The sequence below is a fragment of the Sciurus vulgaris genome (assembly GCF_902686455.1).
Source record: "Sciurus vulgaris genome assembly, chromosome: 4".
NCBI lineage: Eukaryota > Metazoa > Chordata > Mammalia > Rodentia > Sciuridae > Sciurus > Sciurus vulgaris.
Genome location: NC_136464.1, coordinates 58,916,362 through 58,937,834, shown reverse-complemented (window position 1 = coordinate 58,937,834; position 21,473 = coordinate 58,916,362). Strand labels below are relative to the sequence as shown.

At 33.4% G+C, this 21,473-nt stretch overlaps 1 protein-coding gene and 1 long non-coding RNA gene across 2 annotated transcripts in view; both read right to left on the bottom strand.

Annotated features, from left to right (window-relative positions):
• The window catches only part of HERC4 (HECT and RLD domain containing E3 ubiquitin protein ligase 4), a 115,891-nt gene that overhangs the window by 16,607 nt on the left and 77,811 nt on the right, over positions 1-21,473 (bottom strand). The window contains 5 exon segments of the mRNA XM_079135765.1: positions 6,243-6,386; positions 6,605-6,772; positions 8,669-8,767; positions 11,214-11,237; positions 19,372-19,491. Of these exon segments, the coding sequence (XP_078991891.1) occupies positions 6,243-6,386; positions 6,605-6,772; positions 8,669-8,767; positions 11,214-11,237; positions 19,372-19,491 (555 nt within the window).
• On the bottom strand, positions 13,485-18,002 carry LOC306658654. The gene is made up of 2 exons (XR_013763112.1): positions 14,712-18,002; positions 13,485-13,885 (listed from the first exon to the last, which is right to left on the bottom strand). It is a non-coding gene; the product is annotated as an uncharacterized lncRNA (long non-coding RNA).

The following is a 21,473-nucleotide window of genomic DNA, read 5'->3' as shown; positions in this document are numbered from 1 at the left end:
AAATAATATACAGTCAATAAATGGGCTAAAGAACTGAACACATATATCACAGAAAAAGAAATACAATTGATCAACAAACATGAAAAAATGTTCATCATCCCTAGCAATTAGAGAAATACAAATCAAAACTAAGATTTCATCTCAACTCTAATCAGAATTGTAATTATCAAGAATACAAACAACAACAAAAGAATACAAGCAATAATAAGTGTTGGTGAGGATGTGGGGAAAAAGGTACACTCATATATTGTTGGTAGGACTGCACATTGGTGCAGCCACTATGGAAAGCACTATGGAGATTCCTCAGAAAATTTGGAATGGAACCACCATTTCACCCAGCATCCCCACACCTCAATTTATACCCAAAGAGCTGAAATTAGCATACTACAGTGATGTAGCCACATCAATGTTTACAGCAGCTCAATTCACAATAGCTGAACTATGGAATCAACCTAGATGCCCTTCAATAGATAAATGGATACAGACAATATGGTACATATACACAACAGAATATTACTCAGCCTTAAAGAAGAATGAAATTATAGCATTTGCAAGTAAATGCAAGTAAATGAATGAAACTAGAGAATACCATGCTAAGTGAAATAAGCCAATTCCCCAAAACTAAAGTTCAAATATTTTCTCTAAGTGGATGCTGACCCATAGTGTGTGTGTTGGTGGTGGAAGTAGGGAAGAATGAAGGAACTTTGGGTTGTGCAGAGGGCAGGGAGGGCGGGGTGGGGTGGTGTGGAGGGGAAGGACAGTAGAATGAGACAGACATTATTACCCTATATGCATGTGTTATTATACTAGTGGTGTGACTCAACACCATTTACAGCCAGAGGATTGAGAAATTATGCTCCATAAGTGTACAATGCATGAAAATGTATTCTGTCATGTATAACTAATTATGATAAAGTAATAATAAAAATGAAAATAAAATATCAATACAGGAGAGTACAAAAAGGAATAAAAATTCTGGAGTTGAAAAGTATAATTGCGGGCTGGGGAGATAGCTCGTTGGTAGAGTGCTTGCCTTGCAAGCAGGAGACTCTGGGTTTGATCCCCAGCACCGCAAAAAAAAAAAAAAAAAAAAAAAAAAAGAAGTCTAATCGCTGAAACAAAAAAAAAATTCACTCAAGGGGTACAAAGGAGATTTGAGAAGAAAAAGAATCAACAAACATGAAGCTAGGTCAATTGAGATTACCAGTATGAGGGGGAAGAAAAATTAAAGTCAAAAGAAAAATGAAAAGAGCTTAAGAGCCCTGTGAGATATCAAGTGCTCCATCAAACATACAGTGGAAGTCCCAGAGGGGGGTTGGGGGAATACTTGAAGAAGTGACTGAAAACTTCCCAGATTTGTTAAAGGTCATGAAGTAGAATAGGTCTAAGAAAAGAAACAAGTTTCAAAGCAGTATAAACTCAAAAGAGATCCAAAAAGTGTCAAAAACTAATTACAAAGAGAAAAGAAACATTGTATAAGTGTTCCTCATTGCAATTAACAGCTCATTTCCCATCAGAAACCATGATTATCAAAAAACAGTGGAATGCCAGGGTGTGATGGTGCATGCCTATAATTTCAGAGACTCAGGAAATCCAAGCAGGAGGACTTCAAGTTTGAGGTTAGTCTCCTTAATTTAGCAAGACCCTGTTTCTAAAATAAATAGATAGATAGATAGATAGATAGATAGATAGATAGATAGATAGATAGGCAGGCTGAAGATGTAGCTCAGTGGAACTTCCTGCAAGAAATGCTAAAGTACTTCCTCAGGCTGATGAAAGAATGCATCACAGCAATATGAAGTCATAGGAAAAAAATTGTGGCAAAGGGAGGTATACAGATAAATATAAATGCCAGTATTATTGCATTTTAAATTTTAACTCCTTTTTTCTATATGTTAAAAACATGTAAAATAAATATAAATCTGTTAATGGACACATACTATACAAAGATGTAAGATGTAATAACAGAATAAAGTGGGAGACCAAAGCTATTTAAGAGCAGAGTTCCTGTAGACTATTGAAGTTGAGTTGGTATTAATTCAAACTAGACTATTATAAATATAAGATGTTAATTATAACTCTAGGACAACGGTTAAGAAAATAATTAAACAAAAAGGGAAAGAAGAAGGAAATCAAAGTAAGTACATTAAAAAACCAAACACCAAGAGGACAGTAATGGAGGCATTAACAAAAAACATATGATTATATAATAAACAAAGAACAAAACAGAAGCATTTCTTATCAATTACTTTAAATGTAAATGGATTGAACTCTCTAATCAAAGACTGGCAGAATGTTTTAAACAAACATGATCCAATTATATACTGTCTATTGCCTTAGATACACAGACACAAGTAAATATTTAAAAAAAGAGTTGGAGTGAATATGCTAATAGACAAAATACACTAATATCAGACAAAATTGTTAGAAAAGACAAAGGCATGCTAAGAAAAGTCAATCCATCAAGAATTTGTAACAATACAACACAACTACAAACTACAATGAAGAGAGAAATAAACAGTTCTACAATTAGTCAGTGGCCTTAAGATCCCACTTGCAATAATGAATAGAACCACCAGACAGAAGATCAGTAAGGAAAAAAGAGACTACCACCATACATTGAGACCTAACAGACAGACATACATAAAAACTCTACCCAATAATACACATTCTTTTTTGGGAGGTACTGGGAATCAGACATAGGGGCACTCAACCACTGAGACACATCCCCAGGTCTATTTTGTATTTTATTTAGAGACAAGGTCTCACTGAGTTGATTAGTGCCTTGCTTTTGCTGAGGCTGTCTTTGAACTCGAGATCCTCCTGCCTCAGGCTCCTGAGCTGCTGGGATTACAGGTGTGCACCACTGCGCCAGTCTAGAATACACAATCTTTAGTGTGCATAAAACCCAATCCAGGCTAGACCCTAGTTGGGTTGGAAAACAAGACTAAATAATTTTAAAAAGACTAAAATCATTTTTTAAAATCTCCATTTAAATTTTTTTTTAAGTTGTAGATGGACACAATACCTTTTTATTTATTTATTTATTTTTACATGGTGCTGAGGATGGAACCCAGTGCCTCACACATGCCACTGAGCCACAACCCCAGCCCAAGCAATACACTCTTAAAAAAACCAATAGTTCAAAGGAAAAAAATCAAAAAGAAAATTAGAAAATACTTAAAGACTAGCAAAATGAAAACAATATTCCGAAACTTATGGGATGCAAATAAAGCAGTGTTCAGAGGGAATTAATTGTAAAAACTCAAAAAGGAAGAAAAACCTCAAGTCAACAACTAACTTTACACCCAAAGAGCTAAGAAGAGCAATCTGTACCAAAAGCTAGAAGAAAGAAAAGATTAAAGTGGAGATAAAAGAAATACAGAACAGATAAATACACAAAACTTATGAACCTTTAGCTACAGGATACAACAGGAGATTCAAATAGAAGAATCATCAGCAATTACACACAATAGCTTCTCAGATCTGGGACTTGTTTTTATTTCTAATAATCATGTCTTCATCATATCTCAAACACTTATTCCCAAGGTTATATCTTACATGCAACTACAACACTCTGAATCTCGGTTTCAAGTTTTTTCCTATCTAATCACCATTTCTAAATTTCTCAGACCCCCCACCCCGACTTAAAATTTGATTTCACCACCATCTACACTCTACTGACCCCAACAAGTACTTATTGCTATCATCTTACAGCTTAAAGTCTATCATACATAAGTATAGTCATTCTCTTTTGTGTTAAACTCACTTGCTAAAAACCACAACCTTGTTCAAATCAACGGTCTCTGTCTTTATCTCTACCCATGCCAACGGTCTCATTTTAAAATTTATGAACACAAAGCTTCAAGTGGGCCTTTAATGTTGCCAATCTAATCCTACATTTATTTTTATGGTCAACCCATTTTTCCATTCCCTGAAGGATAACTTCATACCTTCAAATCTTTTCTTTGTTCCTCAAATCTCCTATACCTTTTCTGCATCTTAACTCTCTAAAGACTGCATCTTATTTCATTGTAAACCAGAATCAGTTCCAAAAGAATTGACACCCTCCTACTATCAAAGTTATCAAGTCAGCTATACAGTACTCTCTCTCTCTGCTTTCCCTTCTAATACAGATCTATGTATCTAATTACAGTCAATCCTCCACTACTATGATAAACCTATCCTTTACAACCTAAGGACCTTGCTTCTGCCATTGACAGTAAGTGTTCATATTCTCAGTAATTAATCACAACATGCAAACATGCTACAAATTTCCAACCTAAAACAAAATACTATTTATTTATTTAGGTATGTGTTTATTTATTTAGCAGTACTGGGAATTGAACCCAGGATCTTGTGCATGCTAGGAATGCACTCGACCACTGAGCTAAACACCCAGCCCTTTTTAAACTTTTATTGAGACAGGGTCTCACAATGCTGCCCAGGCGGGCCTTGAACTTGCCAATTCTTCTGTCTCATCCTCTTGAGTACTGGCATGTGCCACCATACCAAGCTAAAATGCCCCTTCTTGATGAAGGGAAAAATATGTCTAGCATACCCTTTTAAAAAAATACTTATTTTAAAACACTTTAAAGATTTAGTAATTGCAGTAATAGTAGGGAGAGTTCTACATACCCTTCACTTAGGTTTCAGCAATGGTAACAGTTCACATAACCATGGTCATAAAAACAACTGACTTTGATATATAATATACTGCAGTCTATTTACATTTGTTTAAAAAAGGATAATTCATAAAATTTATTTTTAAAAGGTAAACTGTAAGAAGTGGGAAATAAAGTTAAATTTTAACTTCTTTTAATATCTTTTTGTAAAGCTGACTTTGCAACCATGTAAATATTTTATATTCTTCTAAAACTAAATTAAACATGGAATCCCTAAAAATAAAAAAACAGTTTAAATGTTTCTATTGGTGGAATAACCAGAATATAACAATTTCAAGTGATATCAAAACATTATTTAGCTGCATATCTACTAGGACATATGATAAGGAAGAAAAGAACTACAAATCAATTTTTAAAATATTTTCACTAATCATAATATTGCTAGTATTGTTAGAAAGTAAATGTGCAAGTTTGGAACAGCTTGTCACATCAAGTACACCTGGCAGCAAGGAGCAACCAAGGAGTACTAAAATTGTTTCAAGAGGACTAAACAACAATTTGATGACTCTTCCTGCAGAAGACTGAAAAATATGAGCATCAATAAAGATACTATATGCAATGTATTTTAAAGTATCAAATATATTTAAATTCATGAAGACAAAGTAGCACTTGAAAATAAACCAAAAAAATGAATTATTACCACTGAGTAATACTAATGAACAGATTTATTGTTTTAAAAATTGGTAACTAAATAGAATCCTTTTCCATATCAACTGGATGGAATCAACTAAACCTACTGGACTAAGGAATCAAACAGTGTAGGGAAATTTCTCTATACAGAAATATCTAAGTTAGTAATAAAAAAGAAATTCTAGAATCATAGTAGCAACATTTGCAACCTTTAACAAATTAATGAGCCCAGGCACTGAGCATCAATGACTGTTATTATTACACTAGACAGTCAGTGGAATAAAGATTATATAATAAATATTCTATAAACAACATACATATTCAATTGAAATTTCTTTCAACTCAGCTGTACAATGTAAACCATTCATTTTACTTAATCATAAGTCAGCAAATATTTTTCTCAAAAGGGCCAGATGGTAATTATTTCAGGCTTTGTTGGGTTGTAACTACTGAACTCTTCTATTGTTACAGCTCAAAAGCAGACATGGATAATAGACAAATGAGCATGATTTCATCTACAAAACTATGTGGTGGCTATATCTGGCTCATAGATTAAAGTTTGCCAACTCTTATCAGAAAGATTAGAAACATAAATGCCTTCTAATGATAAATTAATTCTTCCCAGAAGAAAACTTACTGTAGCAATTATGATCAATTCCCAAACTGAAATAAACAGAAGGAAAATGTCAACATTATTTTTAGGCTGACCATTCCTTAATTTGTTAATTTGAAATACATGGTAAGCAGCGATGTGTTTTGACAACTCCATGTCTAATGGATTAAAATTTTCAAATTGTAATAAAGCAGATGTCTGAACAAAATATGTTAGGAATCCAATAATAATTTTGTTACTGGGGTAATTTGATACATCTAGGTATATATACAGGGTATATGCAAAGAAATACATTAGATGGTTGGATATTTTACCTTATCTGAAAACCAAATGAGCCTGGAATCTTCATAATACCTAAACATGCCATATTTAGGATCCAATAATTCCCTCATGATGAGCAAAAAAAATTCTTTGCGTACCCCTCCTGCATCCACAGCATCTTCTCCAACAAATATAACCTAAAATAGCAAAATGAAAAACACTAAATAAACTGCAAGAAAATAAGGTAAATTCTGGAGGCCTTGTAACATGTTATTTATTACTAATAAGAATTCAGCAATTTATAGTTTTAAAATTATGTAATTTTATTTATTGTTTCAAAGATATACTAAAAACAAGAAAACATAAAACAGCTAGTAAATAAAAGTCCCAGTTATACGAAAAAACTGGCAATTACCTTGAGTGGCTTTTTGTAATCTATGTTCTTCGTTTTCCTAAGGACTTCCATTGCATCTCCCACAATATTCTCTCTACGCACCACTAGAATTAAGCATGGATTCACGGATTCAATCACTGGGAGAAAAAGAGAAGAGACGTTCTGTCTGTGGGCCTGGTCAATAGCCATCTAGAAAACAAAAGATTAAAATTTTAATAGCAATGCTATGAAGAAAGTTACTGTGACTGTACAGGCTAACATCTACTTATCAGTTAGAGGTATGCCATAATTTCAGGAATAATTCCTATATTATTGAATTCGCACAGCATTTACCACAGCATTTAGTTACAGCATAAGAACTTAGTAAACTAAGCATAAAGCATACCCTTTTGAAATTTTTTTATATTAATGCACAACTCACAAAATTATTGAGGTAAGTAAGCACAGAACTATAATATCGCTAAATCTGAGCACTGTTTTTTATTTTCTAAAAATGTAATAATAACTGAAGGATCAGGAAGGAGAGTGAGAAGAAAAAAAACAGGATAAAACAAATCTTTAAAATACCATATTAAAAGCACAAGTCATTAAATTATTTTAACAAAGAATTTTTTTAAAATACTGGTTTATTTGATGTTAGTATACAGAATCCAACAAAAATATTTCATCTAGTGATGAAAATGGGAATAAGTACATCTCTAAAATCCTCCCTACTATTTATTATTAAAATATTTTGAAGGATTCAGAACATGCATTTATCTGAACAGAATGAAAATAGTTATCAAAGTTTGGGTGTTTTTATTTTTATTTTTTTAATTTATAGGAGATTTTTGGTGGTTTTATTGAGATATGGGGCCTGTGAATAAAGACATTTCTTTTTCTTCTTTCCAGTGAGTATATCTTTTGGGGTTTTTTTTTTTTTTTTTTTTCCTTCTATTCATTTGCTAAAATTTCACTTTATTTTTTAATTTTTACACACTGCATTGGGATTCACTATGCACAAATGGGGTACAACTTTTCATTTCTATGGTTTAACACAATGTAGATTCATACCATTCATGTAATCATACATGTACATAGGGTAATAACGTCTGTTTCAGTCCACCATCTTTCCCTCCCCAACCCTCTTCCAACCCATTTCCCTCTACACAATCCAAAGTTCCTCCATTCTTCTCTTACCCCCATCACGTATCATCAAACACTTATCAGAGGGTGTTTTGATTTTTAAAAGTATTTGATTTTAAAAGTATTTTTAGAACATTAAATGTTCGGGATCTTTTTTAAAAATCCTTTCCTTAGTCCTAAGTCATATATTCTATACCTGAATAAGTTCAACATCTTTTTTTTAAAATATATTTTAGTTGTCAATGGATTTTTATTTATTTATATGTGGTGCTGAGAATCGAACCCAGTTCCTCACACATGCTAGGCAAGAGCTCTACCACTGAGCTACAACCCAAGGCCCTCAACATCTTTTTTATTTACAGGTTCAAGTGATAAAGCAAACCCACTGTAACCCTTCAAAGCTATAATGTATTCTAGTTTTAAAAATCTTCATTATGAATGACAGAAAGGAGAGGAATAAAAGATTATAATTACCAACCTCAGGATAATATCTTATCACTAAAATCTTATTCAAGGACATTTCATATCCTCCTAACAAGTAAACAAATGCTTCCTACTTTAATATCTTCTCACTAGTTACTTACATTTTTTACTGTTTATATAAATGACAAACAAGCAAAATTTTGAAACACGATAGCAATATGAAGTAAACTAGCAAAACTGTTAGTAAAAATTACATAGTTATATAATGAAAAAGGCCATATAATCTTTTAAGAATAAACTGTTCTATTTCTATCAGAGCACTTTTTTGCTAGTAGCCCTCATACGTATACACGTCACACAAAGGAGTCTTCTTTCTAGAAAGTTACTCAAGTATTCTGTAAATGACAAACTACAATGTTACAAAATGCCCCAAGATTATTGATTTTGGGCAAGTTTCAAATATTTATTTTTTAAAAACATCACAAAAACAATATTTAAAATACACTCAAATCAGATTAGTATTATGTAAAATTTTACCTGCATCTGTAAAACTGCATCTGTTTGTAACAGAGTAGTTTTTGCTTGGGCATCAAATACAAACGGATATGTACAGATTGTAACAGGGATATCTGCCAACTGGAAATAAAAAATCAATATATTAGTTCAAGTTGATTTGCAATATATTTACTGTGGGTGCTACCATATCTTCTAAAGACGATCACATTCTTTTCCTAAAAAATTCTGTTGTGGTTGAACCTTTATTTAATTTACTGATTTATATGTGATGCTGAGAATCTAGCCCAGTGCCTCACGCTTGCTAAGCAAACACTCTGAGCCACAACCCTAGCTCCCAGATGATCACATTCTTCGTTTATTCACTCATATAGTTGAGGAATTACAAAAAAAATGTTGCTTATTACTGAATACAGAATTTTTACTGATAATTACATAAGGCACTGGAGTAAGTCTAATTCCCAATTTTAGGAGGTAACTATATAGCTGAGAGCCTATGAAATCATAAATAAGTCTCTTTTGCTTAGCATATATTAACTCTAAGTTTCAATGAATTAAAGTTTATTCTACAATTGAGAAACCCCTATGTTATACTGTGTCCAGTTCTAATGTCAGGAAGACTATCCTAGCAACTGAAGCCAAAGAAAATTAATCATCCCATCCCTTCATATAACAAGTACATAGTAAGTGGTATTACCATACCAATATTATGACTCTAATAATCTGTTAATACATTTAACATTCAAGATATATTTTATTCATATTATTATTCTGTTGGCTGTTAAAGTTAGGAGAGCTGATCTCCTCTTACCATTATCAGACATTAAGACACTTTACATTTATTCATCCTAACACAGCAACTGATTGCTATTTTAACAGTGCAGTTAAATACAAAGAATTACAATCAGCAGTCACACATTCTTGCAGTTAGAGGATGGCTATTTCTACCACCTACCCAACAAGGTAATATTTTTGTGTCAGCCCTGAGACAGAGTCTCTGCTATGAGGCTTTCAAAGAAGATACAAAATGAAACACTAACCTTCTTTTTAAGTTACTAGAAAGTTCATTACATTGTCTGAACCTGTTCAATACATCACTTATCTTTGTTTTGCCTCTGCAGGAAAAGTGTATATGGTTTAAATATTTGAGGTCCTAAACATGCTTTCCCTCAATTATCTTTATTCTGTGCTAAAAATTCCCAATATGTCTAACCATTCTTAAAATAATATTGTTTCCAGCTTTTTTCTATCCTATATCTGTAATATTTTCAATGTATTTCTATTTGTCTCTCTCCCCTTTGGCCACCAAAACCAAACTAATCAAATATTGTCCCGATCACTTTCAACTTTGTTTTCAATACCTAAGACATATGCTAAGTTATATGCACCTTATAGTAAATGATCATGCTTCCAATATTTTTATATGACAAAGTTTGCTTCTATCCCGTACTTGTATTAACCTAGTTACACATCATGGAAAGTCATTTTACTTCTCTGAAACTCAAAAAGATTTAGATATTTCTAAGTCCCCTTTGACTTCAAAATAATTTCCTTTTTTTCTTTTTTCTTTGTTTTGCAGTGCTGGGATGGAACTCAGGGCTTTGTGCATGCCAGACAAGGACCCTACACTGAGATATATCCCCAGCCCTGTTTCCACAGTTTTATCTGCTACTTCTTTTTGAGAATGAGGAAGCAAGTATCTAACCCATAATTTCAAGCCAACTCAAACTACTTCATTGGTATATATGTGGGAAAAGAATATCAAATAAACAAAAAAGCAAAGCAAAACCTAACATCTATAACAGATACAAGAAGTAATGCAATGTTCCCAAGGGTTTAAATGTGATTTAGGGTTACTGATTACTTAAGTCAAACTGCTATAATCTGATACATTAAGAAAGTACACGAGCCAGGTATGATGGTACATGCTTGTAATCCTAGGGGCTTGGGACGCTGAGGCAGGAGGACCTTGAATTCAAAGACAGTCTCAGCAAAAGCGAGGTACTAAGCAACCAGTGGGACCCTGTCTCTAAATAAAATACAAAATAGGGCTGGGGATGTGGCTCAGTGGTTGAGTGTCCCTGAGTTCAATTCCCAGTATCAAAACAAATAAATAAATAAAGTACATGAAACAAAGTAAAAGAGGTGATTATACACAGTTTAATTTAGTGACCATTTCAAATATCAATTATTAGATCATTTTACATCTCTAATTTTTTTTTTGCTTTATTAGGCAGCCATTTGTCAAATTTCAAAAGTTTTATTTTTGAAGGGCACATTGCATTTTATCCTGGAAGACAAGGAGAAGAGCAACATTTTAAACCAATCTTGTTGAAAGGCATCATATTGGTGTAATGTTAACTAAAGCAAGTTTTAATATTCTTCAGAAAATTCTTCTGAAATGTTATACAGGACAATTTGTATGAACTCAACTTTTAAAACACACAAACACACACACACACACACACACTTTAAAAAAAAAATCACACAAAGGAATCTTTAACTCCCTTATCATATAGGGAAAAACAGTATATCTACTCTGAACACAAGACTATTACACCAAACTTACCTCAGTTAATCCATGGCTGACATCCTAAGACAGCAGTGCAGAATGCAACAATGAGGAAAGAGCAATGTTAGTGTCCAAATTTAACTATTTCTATTCAAAGTAGCATTTCATATACTTTGCTACAATTGAATATTGAATTAATGAGGCAGAAAATACATCTACAACAAAACTTACCCTTCCCATATGCCCCTTATATAACAGTTTATTTTAGGTATTTTATGATCCTGAAATTATCCAAGTTTGAATATAATAAAATTTGGTTTCAGCAAATAAGTATCCCCATTTGTAGAATTTAGGTAGAAAAAGGAAACTAGTCCTAAACCTGATATGGTCTGGAAGAAATAATTTTATGGTTTAGTTTCTTTACCTAGAAAATGGAGAAAATATCTTGCAGACTTTAAGCCTTGGTTAATCTTGACAAAGTCAAGTGTTTAGTATATTAAAATGCTACATGGAAACAAACTGAAGGGTAATAAGCCATCAATTATTTTTATTTGACAAAAACTAACAAGGAAAACAAGATATATTATGTATTTTTAAAAAACAAATTAACTTAAAATAAAATTATAGGCCGGGGCACAGAGGTTAGGTAGAAGAAAAGATATATTTATGATGGAAATTACAATGAAAGCTTACCATTTCCTTGAAAAGGAAAGTACACTTTCTTTTGGAATGCTTCCATATATGGTTTAGATTCATGAAAAGTACTAGAATCTTCAGAACTATATCACTAAATTTGTGGATGGTTTCTTGAGTAAGGAAGAACTAATCTTATCCAAAGACAGGGCGTTTGCCCTAGGCTACTGGGAGGTAATCTATAGGTCTTTGAAATACCAAGACTGATAAGAATGTCTGTTTAGGGCATTTATTCACGGACAATACAACAATTTATCATGGGGCCTTGGGTCATGTGGTACCAGTTCCATCTCTAGAAAAGGTCAGCCACATAAGCAGAATGTGACTGAGCCTGAATAAAAATTCTGGGTACCAGGAATCAGGTGAGCTTCATTGGTTAACAATCTTTAACACATCAATACCAGGTAACTAACTTATGACTTCCTAGAGAAAGAACAACAGATGTTTTGCTTTTGGGACCTTAGACTCTGCTCTATGTGCTTCTTCCCTTGGCCATTTAATCCTGCAGTAACTCTTTTCCTGCAGTAAACAGCAATCATTAGTCTAATAGTTTTCTCAGAGTTCTGTGAGGTCTGGTAGCAGCTAATTACTGAGTCTGAGGGTGGGTCTGGGGAACACATCCCTTACTCCAACTTGCAACTGGTATCAGAAGTGAGGACAGTCCTATGTGGAGTTTCTAACTTTGTAGTTGACTAAATTCTCATATGCCTTGATGAGCTTCACTGGAGGCTTTAAGATATTAGCAAAGACTTCAGGTTTTCTCACGATACTGTGCTTATAATTAAAGGAGTGTAAATATAACAAAACATGACTTTATGTAAATCCTATTCTAAGAAAAATTATTGACAAGTTTCTTTCAGGACTGGGGATATAACTCAGTGGTAGAGCGCTCCCTAGGTTCAATTCCCAGTACCAAAGGTAGTGGAAAAAAGGGCAGAATAAACATTAGTGTTGTAAAGTAGCTCAAAAGTAAGTCATCAAAGTAGTATTTCCAAAGGAAAGTTAAAAGGAAAACAAAATGGTAGTGGTGGTGGAGACAAAACTTATAAGGTCAATTGAAGGTTTACTCAACACACTCCTCAATGTGCAAGCTGCCTACTAGCTCTAAATCGACATATATAAGCACTGTTAGCTGTTTCTTGAGCGAGGGACTTGAAACTGGGTTAAGGCATGTCTAATTTCAGTTACTTGATGTCCCAGAAGGTGGAGTGACAAAGGCCTAGATGAAATGTTCAAAGTTAGGATTTCATGATCTAAATCAGACTTAAAGGACACTCTGAACATTAATGATTACTAATCACAGTTTTTGTAAATAAAAAAGATACAGTGTCTCTGTTCGTTTTAGTTTAAACTGACTACTTATGGCAAAATACTAAATCATTACTGGTATCACCATCTTGATTTAAGGGCATAACAGGATTACTTAGAGAACGTTTAAAGAAAGAATGCTGAAGTTATTAAAGGAATTCAAATAAATAAAAAGGGTGGCCTTGGCAATTAAAAGAGAAGTAAAATGATGCTTCTAAATCATGTAGGTAACAGAAAATACACGAACATAATTTGGTGATCAAATGCATAAAGCAAGAATATGACATTATGATCACTCCACGAATGTGAAGGCTGGATTAGCTTAAAAAAAAAAAAAAAAAAAAAGAATAAACAGTGTCATAAATGACAAACATTTCTGAGAAATACTACACTATAAGGGAATACAAATCTACTTTAGTCAACATCCTTATTTTATTAAATGAGGAAGAAATTCAACCTCGGCAAGTTAAATACTGGTATATCTTCCCAAAGCTCTTCTACTCAGTTGTTTTACCAATCTCTTTCTATTTATTTTGCTGGTGAGCAGGTCACCTTGCTATCTCAGCAGCTGTCCACAGGTAACATGCAACAAGTCAATTCCATAGCACAAATATAGTGATGATTCAGACACAGCATTACTAATAATGAATAAGTAAGATTTCTGACATGGTATCAAAGACTAAAATTCTCACAAATTTATGAATTATCTTTATTAGTACTGTCGCTGGCTCTTTGCGGTACCAAATCCGCAGATATTTGTCACCGCTTGCAGCAACAATTTGCACGGGTCTTATGGGTGGTGGACTGGAAACTGAGCTACTTCTATCTCTGGGCTGCTTCCTTGCTTGCTTGTTTATAGAGGATAGAGGAAATAAGGCTTACTTGCTTTAAGAGGAGAGAGAGGAGAGACTTTGATTAAGAGAGAGACTTTGAGAGAAGGACAGGCTTTACTTAGAGCTTAGAGGAAGAGAGACTTGCTACGCCTTAAAGTCTGCTGCTTCTTACTGGTGCGTCCTGCATCCTGTGAACTAAGGGTGTGTCTACCTAAGGTGCTTCAGTGTTGCATCTCAGTTCTCCGCTCTGCAATCTGCCTTCCGCCGCTTTCTGCTAGCTGCTGTTTCTATCTGCTAGCTGCTGCTGCTGCTGCTTCTTCCTTTCTGCTCATGGCTTCTCTGCGCTTCTTTCTGCTAGCTGCTGCCGCTCTTCTTTCTACTAGCTGCTATGCTGTCTTTTCTTTCTTCTTGCCACTTCTTTCTGCTAGCTGCTATCTTTTCCCTACTAGCTGCTGTGTTCCGCTGTCTCTCTCCGCCTACACTTATATCACCTCCAGAGACGGAGACCAGGGCCATGCCTCTTACGCAAAGATTAGCAAGACGCTAGATGTCCGAGCAGGCACAATTAGGAGTGCTTGAGAACACATGTGCATACATTGTGTGCGCGGCGGATAAATCACCTGAGTGTGCTTATGTCAATTAACCTCCTCGCTGCCAATGTGATCAGGCACCGTTCTGGCGCCGTCAACATGGCACAGCCCCCAACAAGTACAAATTCTACAAAGCAGCTGGGCACAGAGCACACGCCTGTAATCACAAAGACTCAGGAGACAGAGGTAGGAGGATTACAGTTCAAAGCCAGCCTCAGTATCTTAGTGAGATCCTCTCTCAAAGTAAAAATAAAGTGCTAAAGATGTGGCTCAGTGATTAGGTGCCTCTAGGTTCAATCCCTGGTATCAAAAACAAAAAACAAACTAAAGTCATTTGGATCTGGCATATGTCTCACAGGGGTATATGCCAGTTCTTGAAAAAATGTATTAAAAAAAAAAAAAAAAACTTAACTAACTTGAATCTCACTGTAATTCAAAGATGATAGACCGAATTTAGACCCTTCTATACCTTATTCTGAACATGTCAACTTTTACTAGCGATATAGTGATATGCATGTATAGCAATGAAATGTATAAATGGGGAAGAAAAACGGCAAAGGGTTTGGTAATTATCTACTAAGGTATTTTCATAAACAATTAAGAGCAAAGTTAAATGAGGGTAATGGAATATGCAACTGAGAACAGTATCAAGGAAGTCTAGAAAAATCATCAAATAGCAGAAGACAGAAAAAGAGAGACAAAATACACACGCTTCTTCTATGTTGCCAAAGAATCACAAGCAAAGGGAGACAAAAAGCAAAGGAAACCAATTGCATACTTTCACACATCAAAATCAGAGCCTTGGGAACAAAAGCAGACTATACAGTAACCAGTAGGAGTAAAAGAATCAAACAAAGATTTCACAAAGACATGTAACCAGAAAGTCAGGAGAAAAGGAATAGGGGAATGGAAGGGGATAAGGTGAAATATTAGGAAATCTCAGCAAAATAAAAGGACGTATCCCTCAGCTAAAATGTATGGGACTAGAAGTGTTCAGATTTAGGAATATTTGCATACACTTTACTGATGGAGCAACCCTAATTTTAAAGTCCAAAATCCAAAATCGAAAGTGCTCCAAAGTCCAAAACTTTTTGAGTATCATGTGGGAGTTCAAAATGTTTCAAATTTTGGAGTATTTTGGGATTCTGAAATTAGTGATGTTCAAGCTGTATAAGGAAAGTCAAGAACTATTAGTTATTAAAGTTTAGGGATCAGAAGTATAAGCCTAATGGATTCTTAAAGTCTTTGACTGGAAAAAAAAGGTAATGGAAAAAATCCCAACAAATTATGGCATAAATACAAAATAATTTTCTCATAGTGTTTAGCACAAGATAATGCTTTATATTTATATACGTATGTAAAATTTATAACATTTTAAAAATAAATTTCATTATATTTAAAATATACAACATACATATAATAAAATGGTTACTGAGACACAAGTTTCTTACAGTTCATGATTATTATGTTCTATGAAAGAATTTTTAAAATTTTTAAATTTTACATATTTTTTTTACTTGTTCTAATTAGTTATACATGACAGTAGAATACAATTTGACACACCATACATCAAATGGAGTATAACTTCCCATTCATCTGATTGCACATGATTTCAAAGAATAAACTCTCTCACTGAAGCAATGAAACTTTCAAGACCATAACATACTTGTATATATAAATACAAATGCATATACACAAACACTATATTATCACAAAATAGCACATGAGTATCCCTATGGCAGATTCTTTAAAATTTTACTTATAGGGTCAAATGTGATATTCAACCCAGTATTAAGACTGGTACTGAAAATATAAACCTTATTTGGGAAAACAGATCTTTTTGAGTTCTGTATTAAAGTGAAAATATATTGAACTCTTTAAAAAAAAGCATCTCCCTGAGGCCAAATGTCATAATATAAATTAATAAATTATTTAAGAATTGTATGAAGACCTTTAGCACTACTGGTTGCCAGTCTTCTATTCCCAGAGAGAGATCAAAACAAACCAAAGTCATGGATTATGGATTCTGATTTCTAAGATATGATGTTAAATCCACTTTGAAAATTAAAGAAATAGCTCCCTAATGAAATTCAATGTGATATGATCATGACTATATACTATAGTTAGTTTGGATGACAGAACTATCAAATTGAAAAGTGAACATTCAAACAATACCTTTTCCCCAAAGCACAATTACTTTAAAAATATATATATATAGATATCTTTTCTTTTAACTTAGTCAAATGTATGTTGTTTATGACTTACATTAACAGATATAAATTTCAGTTAAAGGACAGGTGATATAATTCAGAGTGACCTTGGCAGATATTTCTAAGACATGATTTCCCAAATTGTGTTTGCTGATCTCTAAGGGATATATTCTTAGGGAGTCTATAAGTGCTCTAGGATAGTTTTAAATTTAATGATTTTTTTAGATCAATAACAAAAAAATTTATTCAACTTAAAACTAAGACAATTTATATCTTATAAATATTATAAACATCCCAGTATTATAAATATCTCAGTATTGCCATGAAATTTCAAGGCCTGCAATGGTTCTGATTATAACCAAACCAGTAGTTAATAAGATCTTTGTAACTGCATAAGACTTCATACTTAAATGATGTGATTGATAAGGACAAATGAATTATCATATCACATTCTAAAGGTAAATGTTTCATTATTGTGCAGACACAGAAAGGCAGAAAGAGAACAGTTATCAGACACTTCAAAAAGATACTATTGCCAAATGTATAGCCTGTGTCAAGGCTGCCAGTAGTAATAAGGACCATTTACTAAGTTTTAACTATGTCAGGAACTACCTTAAGTACTTCATAGAGATCATTTCACTTCATCTCAACTGTATAAAGTAGGTACTATTATGTTAGTTTAAAGAAGATAATTTCTCCAAGGACACATAATTGAATAAATGCTTAGGTAGAATTTGAACTTAGACACTCTGATTATACTGCTTCCCAGCATATTTATGTTGTGAGCTGGGATTCCTAATCAGAATGTAATCATCCTCCACATTTAATTAACTTGATTTAAAAACACATAGTGTTGTTTGCAATTATAAATTTGTTGTGGTTTTACAGTTCTTTTAAGAGCTTAGTAGTACTAGTTTAGAACAAGTTTAATGTAAATAAATATTTATGTAAGATAATCATACAACTATGTAAGTAAACACAAGGCTTCTTAAGTTGTTTTTCTTTAAAAAGATTCATATTATCACTACAGTTAAAAAAAAATGCTAATCATAGAACTATGGTACCCTAGGTAGTAAGTCATGGGCAACAATTTTTCTCAGTGGTAAATGAATTTAATTACTTTTACACTGCAGTTAAGCATCTATTATAACCTGTAGAATGCAAATTTCAGTATATTCAAAGATAAAGTATGAGCCCCCAAGTAAGTCTTGCTGAGGGAAGGTTAAAAAAAAAACTCAATAAATAAGTTATTTCTCCTCCCCTTACAGGTGGCTCTGAAGAAAGAATTTGAGAAATTTTGCCTATGGTAGAGATTTTACTCAAATAGGGAAGGAAAAAGTAAGTAAATACTTGTTCAAAACTTTTCTGAGGTTGTTTTGTTTAAAAACTATCCCTTTACTCCAGGTACTAGTCCACTTTTATGCTTATCTTCAAGGCAGACCTTCTCAAAAGTATTCCCACAATTGTTGATACTGCTTTTTAACCTCCAATTTTCTTTTTAGCAATACCCCAACTCTAGAATGCCATTATCAAGATTACTAATAACCTTGTAACCAAATTCACTGCTTAAATTCTATGGTTTTATTCTTCTTCTGAGCAGCATTCAACACAAGCTCTAAATACTTTTTAATTTTGGTTTTCACAACATTCCTATTTTTCCTCCTACCTTACCTACCACTCCTTTTTAGTCTCTTTGTGGATTTCTCTTCTTTCCTTACCTTATGGCCAATCTATTAAGTGATTCTCATCCTGACACCTGTCCCCTTTACCTTCAAGAAGTAGTCCAAATCCATTTCCTTCAATAGTTAACACACTGCTGTTTTAATCAAACCCATCATTTGCTCTTCCCTAGTCTTCTAAAATAGCCTTCTCGTTGGTTTCCCTTCCACTTTTGCCCTATTTCCCATGCTTCATTCTCCACACAACCCACAAAGAGATCATTCAAAAGTATATAATTGCCCACTCTGGGGGCAGAAAAGTTGCCTTCAGGTATATTAAAATGGCTAGCAAATAAAAATATTAAGCTGCTTTGTATCTAGCTGCTTACCCATTTCTAAATTAAAATTGCATGTGCCTAATACAAGCTTTATAAAATTATGCTACTATTTTAATGGAATATTATCTAGTTATTAAAGACTTATTAGTCAGATGCAAAGAAGTATGCAATGAATATACATACATAATCTAAAATAAAGTTAAACATATAAAAGGAAAAATCAAAAACAGAATCCCAGGGTTTTCTGGGAATTTGAAAGCACTGATTCCACAAAAATAACACATTCTTTAGAGTTTCATTATCAGGGACTTTATTATTCTCAATATTAGAGAATCAAGAAGCAACCTCATATAAAACAAATGAGTTGAAAATCTATGTCACATTTGCATTTTCTGTTTTGGCTTTGGCAGAAGATTAGAATGTTTGCTTATAAATATAGCTATTCATTTGCAATGTGTTTTTATTTGAAAAATAAATTCTGGATAAAAGCTCTGAAAAAACTTGGTGTTTCAAAAATACTTGTTACTTTTGTATTAGAGCAAATGACATATAAAAATGAAATCACATAACACATGGGAAACATACCATTCCATAGGCCTGCTGTTGAACCCAGTTGATATAATCATTCCTTATGTCTATCAATTCTTGTACTTCATGGATATAAAATTTATCATACTGTATAATCTGTCCTGCTTTCTCATTTACCTAAAAAAAAAAAAAAGTATAATTAAGTTTCATCAGTACCAAAGACAGAGACTGAATAAATGAGTAATTAGAAAAAGGCTTTGGTGATTTCTTAGCTAATTTTCACTTCCTGTAAAAAATAATTACTGAGTGCCTACTATATGCAAAATGCTAGTTAAGTGTTATCAGATTTATAAGATGTGACAACTGCATTCAATATATCAAACTCTAATAGAATAGAGAAACAAATATCTTTGTTAACAGTAAGATGGAACAAAATATATATAATTAAGATGTATATAGAAATAGAAACTATAAGGACTTCAGGTTAGAGAAAGGGACCTAAATAACAGTAGTAATAGCTAATGCTTGTTAAGTGTTATGATGTATTCAACATCTCATTAGAAAAAACTTTAAGTGGTAATGTCTAGAGAGGCTGTGAAAAATGAAGAGGGTATAGATCACCATCCTACAGATTATCTGCTATTTACAAAGGGAAAAATAACTCTTTACAATGTAGAAAATGACCTCAACCAAGTGATCCAACTAATTATCAACAATACTGGGACAATTAAATGTTGTGTTTCTAATCTATAGTCCAACGGGGAAGTATACACATCATTTGTGAATCAAAAAAGACTTAACCTGAATCTAATCAACTCTTTGAATCTAAATTCAGTTTAAAGGAGATATAAGGGATTAACATCCATGACAAAACAACCAGAGAAATCCTGATTGTGGTTCTTGTACACTATTGGCCAGGATTTATAAAAAGTCAAGGTAATAGTGATAAAAAGGAGAGTGTTATTCTAAATTAAAAGAGAGTAGAGGAGTTCTGGGGGTACACATGGCAGAATAATTCATATTAGAGTAATCCATCTGACAAAAACAATTACAAACCCTGGACCATATATAATAAAGCAAATACATAAAAACACTGGAAAGCAACCCAAATTAGCACCCCCCCCCCAAAAAAAAAAAACCAGGCATGGAAACAATATTTTATGGAAAACATTTTACTCCCAAATCCGCATGAGGAATGGGAGATAAGAGATGAGGCATAAAACAGAGTCTTTCAGAAAGAAGTCCTAAGTCAGAGATAGGGACTGCTGGGTTGGCCAGACAGTGAGGAAGGAAAAAAAAAAAAAAAAAAATCACAGAAAGAAATCCAGAGTGGGAGGCCCCCAAATCTGCATGCAATTTTTCCCTCACCTCTTTGGTAAACTCTGAAAACATGAATTTACATGATGAGATATGGGGTTGGGGAAGACCACCCCCAAAAAACAAACAAAAGAAAGCAATCCAAAGTGCACAAAATATGTTACCTACCTACAATGGAATTAAAAGTCATTAAGAAAAATTCATTTGGAAAATCCCAAAAATTATCCAACTTCACTTCCACACAAGACATACTGAAGATGCAAAACAGAGTCTGGCTCCTAGAGGGAGGAAGGGCAGTAACTCTGAAGTCCCATTGTGAGGTCCGGGCACACATAATTTAAACAAGACCAAGAAAAAGAAGACTTTCTCTTCCCTTCCCTCTACCAATCTTGAAAGCACCAAGTAACAAGCAACACCAATATACTACTGATGAGACTAAAGAATGAGAAAAGAAATCCCTCTATGGAGCAGGCAAGCAAAGTTGGAAAAACTCATTGACGCCCTCTTCTACTATAAACCCAAAGCAACATTTGGGGAATTTGAGGCCTGTGGTGCAAGGAACTACAGCTTTATAAATAAATAAGTAAAAATTCAATCCCAGTTTAACTCCTGATTAGACCAAGTTAAATTCCCACACTAACAGGCAGAAAGGTAAGGTGTACCCATTTATAGGCTTTTGATTTATTTCAGTTTCAGACATACCAAAAAGCAAATAAACAAAGAACAAAACAAAAAGTGTCTAGAGAAGAAACAATCAATAGAGTCAGATTCAGAGATGACTCAGATGATGAAAACAGAAGATGGTTTTTAGGAAACTATTTTGAACTTAAACTAAAACATAT